Below are 16,689 nucleotides of genomic sequence, written 5' to 3'. Positions count from 1 at the left end.
TATGCTGAGGTCTTGTTGGAAGTCAATGTCGCTGGCCTACGTGAGACTGTGGAGAATTTTCAAAACTTGGTGTCAGAAGGAGGGGGATTTCTCCCCTTCATGTGTCTGTTGCCAAAATTGCAGGTTCTGACGTGTAGGGAACCTTTCCTACAGGTATTTAAGGAGAAAGTGGTGCTTCATCCGGTCCCCCACTTTTTACCTAAGGTGGTCTTGGTTTGTCATGTGAATCAATCTGTTACTTTTCCAGTCTTGGGAGTCCCCAAGGGAGATAAGGACCAGAGGAGTGGTTTTTGGCTGGATGTGCACAGAGTATTGCAGATGTACTTGAAGAGAACAGTGGAGTTTCGGAGTTCAGACCATTTGTTTGTGCTTTTAGGTGGGCACAACAAAGGGAGCTGCGGCATCCAAGGTGTCTATAGCTTTATGACTTAAGGAAGCGATTGCGTCGATTTATATTCTCAAAGACCGCACAGTACCTCAACTGCTTATGGCACATTCTACAATGGAGATGGCGGCTTCTTGGCCCAAAAGTAGTTTGGTTCAAAGCAGCAGTTTGGTCATCCATGCATTCTTTGCCTACTATCAGACTAATGTACAGGCAAGATAGGATGTGTTTGGCATGAGAGTTCTTGCTTTGGGCTTACGCAGTTTCCACCCATAATTCTTACTGCTTTGGTAGTTCCCATAAGTACATAAGTATTGCTATACTGGGACAGACCAAAGGTCAATCAAGCCCAGCATCCTGTTTCCAACAGTGGCCAATCCAGGTCACAAATACCTGGTAAGATCCCAAAAAAGTACAAAACATTTTATACTGCTTATCTCTAGAAATAGTGGATTTTCCCCATGTCCAATTTAATAACGGTCTATGGACTTTTCCTTTAGGAAGCCATCTAAACATTTTTTTAAAACTCTGCTAAGCTAAACGCCATTACCACATTCTCTGGCAATGAATGCCAGAGTTTAATTACACGAGTGAAAAACATTTTCTCCGATTCGTTTTAAAATTACTACTTTGTAGCTCCCTAGTCCTAGTATTTTTGGAATGCGTAAACATACGCTTCACATCTACCCGTTCAACTCCATTCATTATTTTATAGACTTCTATCATATCTCCGCTCAGCTGCCTTTTCTCCAAGCTGAAGAGCCCCACTCCATATACTCAAATTTTACATGATAAAGCGATACTACGACCTCATCCAAAGTTTCTACTGAAAGTAGTGTCTTCTTTTCATGTGAATCAATCTATTATTTTACCAGTGTTTTTTCCACCTCCGCATCAATCTACTCAACACAGTAGGTTGCATACCTTGGACTGTACAAGAGCATTATCAATATATTTTATGTACAGCATACGTCAGCTGTTCATAGACCTTTGCAACATCCTGCAGCAGAAGGAATGGATCCTCAGAAGCTTAGCCGAAATTGGGTGGCGGAGCAGGTGGGGGGAAGAGGGTTTGGTGGTTGGGAGGCGAGGATAGTGGAGGGCAGACATACGGTCTGTGCCAGATCCGGTGATGGGAGGCAGGACTGTTGGTTGGGAGGCGGGAAGTACTGCTGGGCAGACTTGTACGGTCTGTGCCCTGAATAAGGCAGGTACAAATCAAGGTAAGGTATACACATATGAGTTTGTCTTGTTGGGCAGACTTGATGGACCGTGCAGGTCTTTTTCTGCCGTCGTCTACTATGTTTCTTTCTTACAATATAAAAAAATCGACAACCAATATCTAAACGTACTCTTTCTTCATATGTTAATGTATCAATTTCTGTTATCAGCATGCTTCACATCCTCATGTTGCGTGCTATGGCGGCCTCAACTGCGTTTTTACATAGGGCGGCCTCTTCTAGGTATTTGTAGGGCAGCTACGTGGTCAACCCTCCATACTTTTTCAAAGCATTATTGTCTCGATGCAGCATCACGTGTAGATTCATTATTTGGACTGTCGATCCTTCGGGAGACAATGTAAACGACAACTGTCCTCCTCCTCCTTCTATCACAGGTAACAATTTCTTTTCATCATGTTTATTGGATTATTCATATTTATTATAGCACATGTTTGTTACCTGTGTATGCTTGGGAGTCTTCAGAGGTGTGGCTAGAAGATCCTGTCCATGGAAAAATCTGAGAGGGGCATAAGTGAACGAAAACGTCTATCTCCATGGGCGTTTATCTCCGAGAACGGGTCCGTGAAGGGGCGGACCGAACCGTATTTTCGAAAAAAATAGACGTCCATGTTTATTCGACAATTTGTTAGCTGGGCGTTTTTGTTTTTCAGTGATAATGGAAAATGAAAGCGCCCAACTCAAAAACAAATAAACCCAAGGCATTTGTTCGTGGGAGGGGCCAGGAGTCGTAGTGCACTGGTCCCCCTCACATGCCACGACCCCAACCGGGCACCGTAGGGGGCACTTTTACAAAAAAAAAAAAAAAAAAAGGTAAAAGAGCTCCCAGGTGCATAGCACCCTTCCCTTGTGTGTTGAGCCCCCCAAATCTCCCTCAAAACCCACTGCCCACAAGTCTACACCATTACTATAGCCCTAAGGGGTGAAGGGGGGGCACCTACATGTGGGTACAGTGGGTTTGGGGGGGTTGGACGACTAAGCATTAAGCAGCACAATTGTAACAGGTAGGGGGGGATGGGCCTGGGTCCACCTGCCTGAAGTCTACTGCACCCCCTAACAACTGCTCCAGGGACCTGCATACTGCTGCCAGGGAGGTGGGTATGACATTTGAGGGTGAAAACAAAAAGTTGTGAAACATCATTTTTTTGTGGTGGGAGGGGGTTAGTGACCACTGGGGGAGTCAGGGGAGGTCATCCCCGATTCCCTCCAGTGGTCATCTGGTCATTTAGGGCACTTTTTGGGGCCTTATTCGTGAAAAAACAGGGTCCAGGAAAAGTGCCCTAAATTCTAGCTACAAACGCATACTTTTTTTCCATTATCAGCGAAAGGCGTCCATCTCTCCTCGGCCGATAACCACGCCCCAGTTCCACCTTCACCACGCCTCTGACACGCCCCCGTCAACTTTGTACGCTTCCGCGATGGAGTGCAGTTGAAAACGTCCAAAATCGGCTTTCCATTATACCGATTTATTCGTTTTTGTGAGATAAACGTCTATCTCCCGATTTGGGTCGAAATCTAGGCGTTTTTCTCTTTCAATTATAAGGTGGTTAGTCTCTTACCTGTACCTTTTCATATGCGTTCCATTTCAAATTATGCCCGATTTACAAAAAACAACTGAAGATTTTTCTTTTCCAGAAATTTGTATTGAGCAGTTAGGTTATTTATTTTATGTGATAGATTATTCAGTTTTTATACTATATTGTGTAGTGTTAGATTTAAAAACTGCATGTAGCCTAATTTTAGCATTGTACTTGGTCTAATTTCTTGATTGTAACCTGCACTGAACTTCCATAAGGTTGTTTGTGGAATATAAGAATGAGCTGTTTTATTCTTATGTTACGTTGTGAAATGGGCAAAACCGTGACTGCATCAGTCTTCAGGTAGACAGGCAAGGTGGTAGCGCTCTCCAAACCCTTCCATGCTAGTTCTGCACTGGATAAATGTTCTATGGTTCTGGTGTCCCTGTATCAACCTCACCGCATGTCGAAGGTGGAACCCAGGAAGGAAGGTTTGAGGGTCTCGGCCACTGTGGCATTAGTGTAAGGTGGCAGAGCGTTTGATTCATTCCAGTATTTGTCCTTCGTGGTTGGAGGAAGGTTCTGGTACATGTCATCCACAGACAGGAAAGACACCTAAAAGCAAGAAGGAACAGGTGTTTAAGTTAAAAACATTTTGTAATGACCAGGAGCAATCTCCAGTAGCGCCTGCCTCCCTCAAAATGGCAGCCAGGACCTTCAGTGTGTTGTAGCCATTTTGAATGTGGAATTGCCAAGGGCAAGAACGACTGGGGATCGCTCCTGCCCTGACTAGGTCACTAGACCATCGGGGCTTCTAATTTAGGCCCAAGGAGGGCCTGCAGGGGGTGGCAAAGCATGGCCGCCATTTTTGTTCTGGGGGAGAGTTTTGGTTTCAACTAAAAATGCACTCGCATTGTCAGCCAAACCCAAATTCTTGGGCATTTTTGGTGCCGAAATAGAAATCTAGTTCTGCATTCTGCCAGCATTGTGTAGTGTCTCATTAAGGGTCTCATTTATTGAGTTTTAGTTTCTCTTAGGTCACTGGAAAAAGCTGTGTGTTATGGCTTTGTGCACTGCTGGCTTTTCCTAACATATAACGCATACAGGAAAACAAATGGCTTCCTGATGCAGCAAGCAAATTGAATACAAAATATGTATGCTAATGTGGGAGAGCACACTGGACACGTACACTCCGGTCTGCACTAGAAGCAGCTGTATTTTGACACCAAAAAATTGTATTGGCATCAGGGTTGCAGGCAAATACGCCCACACGTGCTGGAATACTATATTGTATGTACAATTTTGCAATACTATTAATTGTGCGCTAATAGCATTCCAACCCATGCACGGATGGATGTGCTAATACTCAATATTTTAACTATTTATTTGCTGGAATTAACTTGCACCTTTTCAGCAGTAGCTCAAGGTGAGTTATCTTAAGGAACACAAGGTATTTCCCTGTCCCAGAGGGCTTACAGTCTAAAAGGGCAATTCTATCACTTGGCACCAAGATTTAGGCACCCCAATACCATGTGCTTAGCGCCAATTCTGTAACAACATCTTTGCTCCATGAGTCCAGTGTAAAATAAGAGCGTAAGTCGGCACTGCCGTACCTAAAGTTAGGTGCGAACAGTTACGCCAAATCAATGGCAGTTGTAACTGTTAGTTCATAAATGTGCCCTGAAGTGCACCTAACTTCTAGTATTTTACAAGTTAGGTGCACACCTCGGACACGCACGTGACCCGCTAATACTCTACCCCTATCTATGCCCCCTCACACAGTAATTGACATTGGTTAGGCGCTAAACAATGTGTTAGAGAATAGCAGCCAGCCAGTGGCGTAGGAAGGGGGGGGCGGGAGGGGCGGTCCGCCCCGGGTGCACGCGCTCGGGGGGTGCCGGCCCCGCTGGTTCCCTGCTCCCTCTGCCCCGGAACAGGTTACTTCCTGTTCCGGGGCAGAGAGAGCAGGGAACCAGCAGGGCCGACACAGCTCCGAGTGACGTGCACTCAGGGTGGATTGGCCCTCCCGCAGGTAAGAATGTGGTCTGGGGGGGGGTGCGCCGCAGAGGGGGGGTCGCGCCGTGCTGCACCCGGGGGGGTGCGCAGCGGCGACCCACCCCGGGTGTCATTAGCCCTCGCTACGGCACTGCAGCCAGCACATAAACATGTAAATGTCACCAAATCACACAAGTGCTAGTATTCTATGATTCACATGCTTGGTGCCAAATCACATGCACAAGTGCTAGTATTCTGTAACTCACATGCTTGGTGCCTATCACGTGCACAAGTGCTAGAATTCTATAACTCACACGCTTGGTGCCTATCACGTGCACAAGTGCTAGAATTCTATGATTCACATGCTTGGTGCCAAATCACATGCACAAGTGCTAGTATTCTATAACTCACATGCTTGGTGCCTATCACGTGCACAAGTGCTAGAATTCTATAACTCACACGCTTGGTGCCTATCACGTGCACAAGTGCTAGAATTCTATAACTCACACGCTTGGTGCCTATCACGTGCACAAGTGCTAGAATTCTATGATTCACATGCTTGGTGCCAAATCACATGCACAAGTGCTAGTATTCTGTAACTCACATGCTTGGTGCCTATCACGTGCACAAGTGCTAGAATTCTATAACTCACACGCTTGGTGCCTATCACGTGCACAAGTGCTAGAATTCTATAACTCACACGCTTGGTGCCTATCACGTGCACAAGTGCTAGAATTCTATGATTCACATGCTTGGTGCCAAATCACATGCACAAGTGCTAGTATTCTGTAACTCACATGCTTGGTGCCTATCACGTGCACAAGTGCTAGAATTCTATAACTCACACGCTTGGTGCCTATCACGTGCACAAGTGCTAGAATTCTATGATTCACATGCTTGGTGCCAAATCACATGCACAAGTGCTAGTATTCTGTAACTCACATGCTTGGTGCCTATCACGTGCACAAGTGCTAGAATTCTATAACTCACACGCTTGGTGCCTATCACGTGCACAAGTGCTAGAATTCTATGATTCACATGCTTGGTGCCAAATCACATGCACAAGTGCTAGTATTCTATAACTCACATGCTTGGTGCCTATCACGTGCACAAGTGCTAGAATTCTATAACTCACACGCTTGGTGCCTATCACGTGCACAAGTGCTAGAATTCTATGATTCACATGCTTGGTGCCAAATCACATGCACAAGTGCTAGTATTCTGTAACTCACATCCTTGGTGCCTATCACGTGCACAAGTGCTAGAATTCTATAACTCACACGCTTGGTGCCTATCACGTGCACAAGTGCTAGAATTCTATAACTCACACGCTTGGTGCCTATCACGTGCACAAGTGCTAGAATTCTATAACTCACACGCTTGGTGCCTATCACGTGCACAAGTGCTAGAATTCTATGATTCACATGCTTGGTGCCAAATCACATGCACAAGTGCTAGTATTCTGTAACTCACATGCTTGGTGCCTATCACGTGCACAAGTGCTAGAATTCTATAACTCACACGCTTGGTGCCTATCACGTGCACAAGTGCTAGAATTCTATGATTCACATGCTTGGTGCCAAATCACATACACAAGTGCTAGTATTCTGTAACTCACACGCTTGGTGCCTATCACGTGCACAAGTGCTAGAATTCTATAACTCACACGCTTGGTGCCTATCACGTGCACAAGTGCTATTTTTCTATAACTCACACACTTGATGCCCATCGCACACACAAGTTCTAGTATTCTATAAGTCACATACTTTGTGCCCATAACATGCACAAGTTCTAGTATTTTATAACTCACGTGCTTGGCGCCTGTGTTTAGATGCCAATTTATAGAAATGCCCTTTAAGTTTGTACCTGAGGCAACAGAGGGTTAAGTAACTTGCCCAAGGTCACAAAGAGCATCAAAGGTGTTTGAGCCAGTATTGTCAATAGTCCAGCTTTTCATTGTTCTGGCACACCTGCCCCCTCATCTTCTCCTCTTCCAGGAAGGCAGAAGAACTTGTGGGTTCTGTATCTTTGCAGTAAAGAGAAGAAATCTTCACTAGCATGGACTGTGGAAGAACAGGCTACTCTTCAAGCCTTTCCTTAAATCCTTGCAGTAGAAAACCATACTCTGGGTCTTCCGCATCTGCTCTGAATAGCTAATATAAATATGAATTTAGGCCCACTATCCATGGATAAAGCAAGGGTTAATTTGTGAGCCAAAAGTAGTAGAAAAAATAGTCTGTAGTCTAAAAGGAAATGGCCTACTCAAGGCCACTGAGTACCTGAGAAAAATGGTGTATGTGACAACGAACATGCTTTGAAGAGACAAAACTTGATAAGATAGTAGCCTTTCTGTTTTAATAAAAAATTACAGGGCCCAATATTCAAAAAAAAGTTGTGCCCCTATATTTATGCTAAGTTGCGCTCTTAAATTTGTGTCTGATTTTAAGACAAAATTAAAAATTCATCTAAGCTGTTTTAGAAGTCAGTCATTGAGCTACTGCTGGGAAGCTCCTTTTCAAAGCACACACAGACTTACAAAGTTACGCTGCTATTGTGTATTACCATGGTGTATTACTTCAGGATAAGAGGTCATACCTGCAGGTTCCTGTCTATCAATTTGTTGGTTTCAAAGTCATCATCGTCTTCTCCAAAGGGGTTAATAATCTGCTCTGCAACCTGGGGAGAAGAAATAGGGAAAGACTTGAGTGTGAACAGATACTCCAGGATAGTTATTAGGGGTGGGGAGGACAGAGGGGTTTCTTGGTTTGGGACAGACCAGACATTAGGCAAAAGTATTGTTTGCCCTAAGTGAACCTTCACCCTACCATCCCCTACAGTTAAATTTCTGGTCTTTAGCCCATTTCCCCTTCCCCAAATGTTTGATAACTAAACTCAAAAGTCATGATTATCACACAACAATCTTATAAAAATGCATAAGGGGCCATCGTACTTTTATTACATATTAAATTTGCTCCTGTCCACCTCCAAAAGAAGCAATTGCCCTAGGCCAGTGCTTCTCAACCGTTTCCTGGAGGCACACCATGCTGGACAGGTTTTGGATTTGGCTTACACCTTTAATCAGTAGGTGAATTACATTCAGGTACACTGGGCCAATTTTTATCAGGCGCCAACACCAGAGTAGGCCACCAAGGTTGATGCAGTAGCTAAATCATTATCTGAGGACTCCAATATTTCCTTAATATATTTTTTAAAGCATATCTCAAGGGGCAACTGCAAATTGTTTAGGAAAATTAAGAAATCAGAGATTATTACTCCTAGGAAAATTTTCAAGTGATTCAGTTTTTATTATTTATTTATTTATTTATTGCATTTGTATCCCACATTTTCCCACCTCAAGTTAGACAAATCTTTCTCTATATTAGTCTGAAGACTTCTGCTCTATCCGGTGCCTTCTTAATGGCTTCTGACACTTCCTACAGCAGTCTTGCGGGTCTTGGCAGTCTTGTGAGAGTGCTGCAGGAAGTTTTGGCGTAAATTTTGAAGACGTGGTTGTGCCGGACAGAGCAGCAGAGGTAGGCAGGAAAGAGTGGGATTCTTTCCGGCCCCCGAAGAAGCCACTAAACCACCAGGGCCCTTCAAAGTAGGCCTGGGGAGGGGAGGGTGTAGTGTGTGTGGGGGGGGGGGGGAAGGCACTGGTCACCGCAGAGCCTTTGGGCCCTCAGGCACTGCCTACTTGCCCATATGGTCAGTCCGCCCTATGATCAGCAATAGTCTCTGGGAAGTACATAAGTATTGCCATACTGGGAAAGACCAAAGGTCCATTGAGCCCAGCATCCTGTTTCCTTCCCTTTTACCATTCAACCACTGCATTAGCCCAGAGTAACTATATACTGTGGAGGATCACGTGATGCAGTGAGCTTACTGAATGTGGGTCTGAGGAGCTCTGGGGTCCCACACCTCAGCTGCTATATATTTTGCATATTTTGACATTTCTATGGGCCAGTGGACCGTCTACAGTACGTGTATCTCTATATGGACAGATTCCTGCTGCATAGTGGTGACTCGATGACTGGCAAAGCACCTAAAGCAGATGGTGGAAAGGTTTGCGGGCTGGTGGACAAGATGGCCCACGGTGCAGGCTGCATACTCGCCTGTTTTTACTGAACAGCAGCTCGCACAAATCTCACACGGCTGGTGGGCAATTGATCCGCCTCGATAAATTATCTGATCAGCTGGCCAGTCTGGAAACTTTGCTTGCAGACACTACCCTGCGCCCTGGCGACTTAGAGCAGAGGTTAGTGTCGGCTGTCACGTTGGATACACGTGTGGAAAGCATGGAGGCCCAGTTGAAGGAACAAAAATACTAGGACTATGGGGCATGTGATGAAGCTGCATTGTAGTAAATTTAAAATGAATCGGAGAAAATGTTTCTTCACTCGAAGTGTAATTAAACTCTGGAATTCGTTGCCAGAGAATGTGGTAAAGGCTTAGCGGAGTTTAAAAAAGGTTTGGACGGCTTCCTAAAGGAAAAGTCCGTAGACCATTATTAAATGGACTTGGGGAAAATCCACTATTTCTGGAATAAGCATTATAGAATGTTTTGTACTTTTTTGGGATCTTGCCAGGTATTTGTGATCTGGATTGGCCACTGTTGGAAACAGGATGCTGGGCTCGATGGACCTTTGGTCTGTTCCCAGTATGGCAATACTTATGTACTTATACAGTGTTTATCTCTTTGCTGGTGGTATTTTCACTGCCTGGAATCAAGCCCCTTCTCGTGCACTCTCCTATATATGGCAAGATATATCAGGATAGGCCGGAGTGGACTTTGACAGCACCTTCAGTAGTTGAGACATAAGGCTAGTTTCAGGTGGACTTTTGTGTCCCAAACCTAGCAAAGAAAGATGAGGTTAGGTGCAGCGGGTTGCAGACTTGGGGAACTGGGTTTGATTCCCGCTGCAGCTCCTTGTGACTCTGGGCAAGTCACTTAACCCACCATTGCCCCTGGTACAAAATAAGTATCTGAATATATGTAAACCACTTTGAATGTAGTTGCAAAAACCTCAGAAAGGTGGTATATCAAGTCCCATTTCCCTTTCCCTATTGGAGATTCTACATGGAATGTTGCTAGTGGAGGAGTAGCCTAGTGGTTAGTGCAATGGACTTTAAGCCATTGTGACATCATTGATGAGGTTGGCTCTTATTGGTGGAATGAGTGGAGGAGTAGCCTAGTGGTTAGTGCAGTGGACTTTGATCCTGGGGAACTGTATTGGGCAATCAAGCCATTGTGACATCACTGATGAGGTTGGCTGTTATTGGTGGAATGAGTGGAGGAGTAGCCTAGTGGTTAGTGCAGTGGACTTTGATCCTGGGGAACTGAGTTCAATTCCCACTGCATCTCCTTGTGACTCTGAGCAAGTCACTTAACCCTCCATTACCCCAATTACAAATAATATTTACATTCTGGTATATCAAATGCAGTAAATAAGGATCAAGCATACATATTTTATACCACATTTATTGTTGGTTTAATCATGAATTGACAAGGAGTGTCACTGTTGGGGCAGACTGGATGGATCATTATTTACCATCATCTGCTGTGTAAAACCACACTGAACTACGGTTGTGCCCTGAGTGACTTGCTCACTGGCACCCACCCCCACCCTGTCAATAAGAGGAGATGGTTCCCATCCCTGCTTGCCCCCTGCACAGCCCTCGGTACAGGGCTGCCCTCCTGCCCACAGTATCTCTGGCTCATTTCCAGTCTCGGAGGTCAGATAAGTGAGCCAGTCCCCTGCTCTCACCTTTAGCCACCCCGAGTAAAAGAAGAACTGGAGCAGCGTGAAGATGGGAACGTACATGTCCAGGTCGTGGCCCTTGTAACCCTGCTTGGGATCCAGGAACTGGCGACCGATCAGGCAGAAGGCAAAGAAGGAATACACGGCAATGGTGACGACCTGGGGAAAGAGATTTCGGTCAGGTGGGAAAGCTTGGAGGAGAGCTGGCTGGCTGTGTAACGGTATCAATTTATTACTGAAATATGTAGCATATTTGCCGGATATATATACAGCAATATATTTGTGTATCTTTTAAAAATATATATTTGACACAGCAGCAGAGAGAATAGTTTTATTTCAAGCCTCTCTCTCTCCATTTTTCTGGGAGCTTCTGAGAGCAGGAATAAGTTAACTACAAACACTTAACAAACACAAAAGAGCTTCCTCTGCCCTCCCACCTAACAAAAGATGGACTAAGGTGGACACCTGAATACTCAGAGGAAGCATAAACAGGACATTTGCTTGTCAAAGGTATACCTGCCCCTCCCATCAGCTTCCAGACATGTGCAGAAAGGAAGGACTTGTAATGTGTATCTGCCCCAGAGACTGAACAGGACATCAAAAGACATTTGCCAGCAAAGTCCAGACTGTAAGTCTCGTGATGTCATACCAGGACTCAGGGGTCGTGTGCAGACATGAGACTACATTAACCATAATGCCTTGCAAAATATCCAAGACATGCACACACCATGCTTCTCTGCTAACATTATAAAAGGCCTGGAAACAGCCCAGCTCGCGCTCTTGGAACCTGCTCCTCTTGGAACCTGCCTCTCTTGGGACCTGCCTCCTCTGGAAACCTGCCTCTCTTGGAAACTGCTGCTCTCTTTGGGGTCCGCTGATGCCTTGCTCCTAAAACATGTGCTTACCTAATGCTGTTCATACTGTGTAACAAGGACTTGTAAGTAACATAACTTTTGATCTACCTGCTACTTTGTTCTATTTTACGCACAGATTATCTGTTCTAAGATCCCCTTTAAAACCTACCTCTCGTGTGCAATTGTATATTAAATCAATCTTTTTGAAGATAAAAATATGGTCTCTTTGTGTTCTGAATATATATATACTTAATATATTTAATTTATTGCAATTATCACCTTTGGTGATTGGTGGAGAAATTAATATCCTAAAACTTATAAATACAGCGCTTGCTCTTAAATTATAAACAGTAGCAAGTTGCTCTCGAGCTATTTTCCCCAAAATAAATCATTTCTTCCAACATATTAATTGCTGGAGAAGTGGGTAAAATTTCTTGTAACAGCTGTAACACAAGGCTTTGCACACTTTGCAGAGACGACACCCCAATGCAGTGGCGTAGCCAAGGGTGGGCCGGGCCCACCCACTTTGGGCTCAGGCCCACCCAGTAGCAGCACACCTATGCTGATTCCCTACCCCCACCAGCTGAAAACTCCCAACTACTGTCCCTCCTGCAGACCCTGTAAATAGCAGATGGCGTGCAGGTGAGACAAGGAGAGACCAAGTCACCTGTGGGACAGGGAGGGATTCTTCTGCCCACCCATCTTGAGTCCAGGCCCACCCAAAGTTGGGTGTCTGGCTACGCCCCTGCCCCAATGTATCTGCTGGCACTCACATGCCCTCTTTTTCCTTTCTATAGCACCTGCTTGTTGTAGATACCGTGAATTCTTTTCAACTATCTTCGCATGTACGGTGGATACAGTGTTTTACCTACAAAACTGGCTGTAACTCAGATTATGCAATTTTGGCAGATGTGAGGCTCATTTTCAAAGCACATGGGTTACTATGGAGCTCATTTTCTAAAGAGAAGAATGCCCAAAAAGTGGCATAAACCTGCATTTGGACGCCTTTCTCACAAAAACATCCAAATTGGTATTTTCCAAACCCATTTTTAGATCTTTTTCTATGAAGTCTGTCAGAAGTATGTTCAAATGACAAGGGGCCGCGTTAAAGGCGGAATCTGGGCGTTCTAACACTTGGACGTTTTTTTAGCCATAAGGGAACAAAACAAAACCGTCCAGGGAGGTGCTGTGGATTTTAGAACCACTTAGGATGCATAGCCCTTTGTCAAATTATTAGGATATGAGTGGACTTGTTGAGGGTGGAGTGAGTGAGGTGTGTGTGGGCCGTGAGGCAGTAAAGGGATGGTATTGGGTTAATTAATCTGTCTGAGAGTATCCACAGGCCCAGGAATAATTTCCGAATGGTGTTGGGGGGGGGAGGGGAGATGGTCAAGGTGGAGATAAAAATGTAGTGCCTTGTCTAATGAGTAGAGGGTAAGGTGGCCTGTTATTGTTGAACGTTGTAATTAAAGGTGTTATCTGAGCTGTAGTTAATAAAGAAATTATATAAAATAAAAACAGCCACTACATATCAGTGACAAACTGTGAACAGAGCCAAGAAGCAACAACAAGCAAACTGAGGGTGATGAACAGAGCTACTGCTAGACCAGCCGGCCATAAAACCTTCCTGTCCGAAGGAGGATGACAGTGCCATGGTGCACTGGGAAGGAGCAGCCGGTCCCTGGTGCTTCCTGTGTCGAATGGCACTCACCTGAGTGTAGACCAGAGGGATGCTGATCCAGTCGTAGTGGAAGAGCATACTGCACTTTGCCCGATACTTGTTCAGCTCCTGCCAGCAATGGAAACACAGGCACAGCTCAGAGGCTCAGCGGCAAACAGACAGAAACGGAATATGAGGCCCCTTTCTTATCCTCCACCCAGCCTACTTCACTCACTGTACCTCCCTACTGCACAGCCCCTACATCAGCCCAGGGACGTAGCCAGACTTCGGCGGGAGGGGGGTCCAGAGCCCAAGGTGAGGGGGCACATTTTAGCCCCCCAGCACCGCTGACCCCCCCCCCCTGGCATTTTTAACCCCCCGCTGCCATTTTTGACCCCACACCACCGCCGCCACCACCACCTTTGACCCCCCCCTGGCGCCAACCCTTTGACCCCCTCTTCCCGCTGCCACCAACCCTCCCCCGCCGTCAGGTACCTTTGCTGGTAGGGGTCCCCATCCCCCGCCAGCCGAAGTCCTCTTCTACAGCGCGGCCGCGTTGCTGATCTGCAAGGGCAGGCTTCTGTTTCTATGAGTGTGACCTCCTGCACGTACAGACTCGCAGAAACAGAAGCCTGCCCTTGCATATCAGCAACGCGGCTGCGCAGGCTCCTGTTTCTGTGAGTCTGACGTGCTACACCAATATCAGGCTCACAGGTCGGTAATTACTTAGGTCACCCTGGGTTCAGACCATGATGATTGGTGCCTTTAAATTCACTGAATACCGTGGGCTAAGAATTGAGAGATTAGTTTCATGATATGAGTTAACTCTATTTCCTGGCTAGCAAAATTTAATGTTACTAGAGAGACGAACAGACAAAAGAAGCCAATGCAAACTGATCTTATGACTTCTAATCAAGAAGGGAATTAATAGAAAAAAGGAACTAAACACAGAGAAGACACCCTTGGCAACGTCCCTGGAAGATTCACGCTTAAAGGAGCCCCCAAAAGGGACACAGCAGGGCTCCCCCTCAGCTTAGCCTCTGCACTTTCTGTTCACTAAAGCAACATCTCATCAGCTCTTTCCGCAGTGTGGAAACTCACATCCATCAGGAGTCGCAGGGCGATGTCATCTCTGATCCGGCCGTCCCTCCGGGCCTGAGCTGCCAGGTTAGTGAACCAGACACAGGGGATCCAGTACTTGTTAAAATCTGAATAGAGACCTTCAAACTTCTTCAGCTCATCCTGGGTCATGAACCCTGCAGACAGAGGGGGAGTTCAGCTATCAGTATTTCAGGCAGAGATGGGGGGTATCTCTTTCATTTATTTATTTACCAAGGCTCGCTATACCTATACTGCACAGCGCCAGTAAACAGTACAATGTGGTTTACAAGTAAAGACCCCTTTTACCAAGCTGCGGCAAAAGGGGGCCTGTGCTGGTGTCAGCTTATGCTTTCACGTGTGCCGAGGCCCGCTTTTACTGCAGCAGGGTAAAAGGGAAGTCTCTCTTTCCTACAGGAAATGGCTGTGCAGCAAGTAAAGAACTTGTTGCATGGCTATTTCGGGGGGGGGGGGGGAGCCCTTACCACCACCCATTCAGGTGGCAGCAATGGCACCTGCGCTAACCGAGAGGTAACCAGGCAATTATTACTGCTGGGTACACACCGTCGCTGGATATGACAGTGCACTAGGGGCGGGAAGTACTTGTCTATTTACCCTTTCAAACAAATGTAGTATTTATTCATTTTATTATTTATTTATTTAATAGGATTTATTTACCGCCTTTTTGAAGGCATTCACTCAAGCAGTGTACAGTAAGAATAAACCAAACATAAGCAATAGACAGTTACCGCAGTAAAAATATTCAAATAACAATACAAAGTATGGCATAGAGGGGCATAATTGAATGGGGGTGCCCACCTATAAGGGCGCCCATCTCCGGGGACGGCCCCGGGAAGGTGCGGAGCCAACTGTATTATCGAACAAGATGGGCGTCCGTCTTTCATTTCGATAATACAGTCGGGGCCGGCCAAGTCTCAACATTTAGGTCAACCTTAGAGATGGTCGACCTAACTGTTGAGATCGCTGGACTTGGAGATAATTGAAACCGAGGCCGGCCATCTCAGAACCAGCCAAATCCAAGCCAGCATTTGTAGTGCACTGGTCCCCCTCACATGCCAGGACACCAACCGGGCACCCTAGGGGGTAGCTCCCTTACCTTGGGTGCTGAGCTTACAATCTAAAGGACAAATGTACAGTCAGTCAAATAGGGGCAGTCTAGATTTCCTGAATAGAGGTATAAAGGTTAGGTGCCGAAGGCGACATTGAAGAGGTGGGCTTTGAGCAAGGATTTGAAGATGGGTAGGGAGGGGGCTTGGCGTAAGGGCCCAGGAAGTTTATTCCAAGCATAGGGTGAGGCGAGGCAGAAAGGGCAGAGCCTGGAGTTGGCGGTGGTGGAGAAGGGTACTGAGAGGAGGGATTTGTCTTTTTTTGCCTTCCTTATCAACGCTTTGCATGTGACTTTCCATTCCTTATGCTATTTCCTATTATTTTCAGTCGGATCCTTCTTCCATTTTCTGAAGGATTTTCTTTTAGCTCTAATAGTTTCCTTCACTTCACTTTTTAACCATGCCGGTTGTCGTTTGGCCTTTCTGCTTCCTTTTTTAATACATGGAATATATCTGGTCTGGGCTTCCAGTATGGTATTTTTGAACAGCATCCATTGTCTGATGTAAATTTTTGACCTTTGCAGTTGCTCCTTTAAGTTTGTTTTTACCATTCTTCTCATTTTATCATAGACTCCTTTTTGAAAATTAAATGTTAACGTATTGGATTTCCTATGTGTATTTACTCCAAAGATTATATCAAATCTGATCATGTTATGATCACTGTTATCAAGTGGCCCCAGCACAATGACCTCCTGCACCAGATCATGTGCTCCAGTAAGGACTAGGTCTAGCATTGTTCCCCCTATTGTTGTTGTAGACGCTTGAGAGAGTACAAAGGTAAACCAGCATAGAGGGAGTTGCAGTAATCGAGACGAGAAATTACCAGGCTGAGAAGCAGGGCACGGATTGCAGACGGCGTGAGCAAAGAATGGACGGAGTGAATGTTATGGAGCGTATAATAGGAGGAGCGAATGACAGAATCTATTTGGGGTTTGAAGCTGAGGCAGTTGTCAAAAAGAACGCCTAGAATTTTAGTACAGTCTTTGTACGGGAGGGAGGGAAGGAGTAACAGTAGAAGAGTTGACGAAGTGGATGGTCTCACATTTCTTTGTGTTG

The 16,689-nt window shown here is 45.6% G+C and overlaps 1 protein-coding gene across 1 annotated transcript in view; it reads right to left on the bottom strand.

Annotated features, from left to right (window-relative positions):
• Nucleotides 1-16,689, bottom strand: part of BEST4 (bestrophin 4) — a 34,395-nt gene that overhangs the window by 4,413 nt on the left and 13,293 nt on the right. Inside the window, exons 4-8 of the mRNA XM_030206861.1 lie at nucleotides 14,510-14,664; nucleotides 13,460-13,537; nucleotides 10,901-11,053; nucleotides 7,731-7,811; nucleotides 3,601-3,755 (exon numbers count right to left, since the gene is read on the bottom strand). Coding sequence (XP_030062721.1) covers nucleotides 3,601-3,755; nucleotides 7,731-7,811; nucleotides 10,901-11,053; nucleotides 13,460-13,537; nucleotides 14,510-14,664 — 622 coding nt within the window. The remainder of the gene's footprint in view (nucleotides 1-3,600; nucleotides 3,756-7,730; nucleotides 7,812-10,900; nucleotides 11,054-13,459; nucleotides 13,538-14,509; nucleotides 14,665-16,689) is intronic.

This window comes from Microcaecilia unicolor, chromosome 6 (assembly GCF_901765095.1).
Source record: "Microcaecilia unicolor chromosome 6, aMicUni1.1, whole genome shotgun sequence".
NCBI classification, from domain to species: domain Eukaryota; kingdom Metazoa; phylum Chordata; class Amphibia; order Gymnophiona; family Siphonopidae; genus Microcaecilia; species Microcaecilia unicolor.
This window is presented reverse-complemented; position numbering and strand designations above follow the sequence as displayed.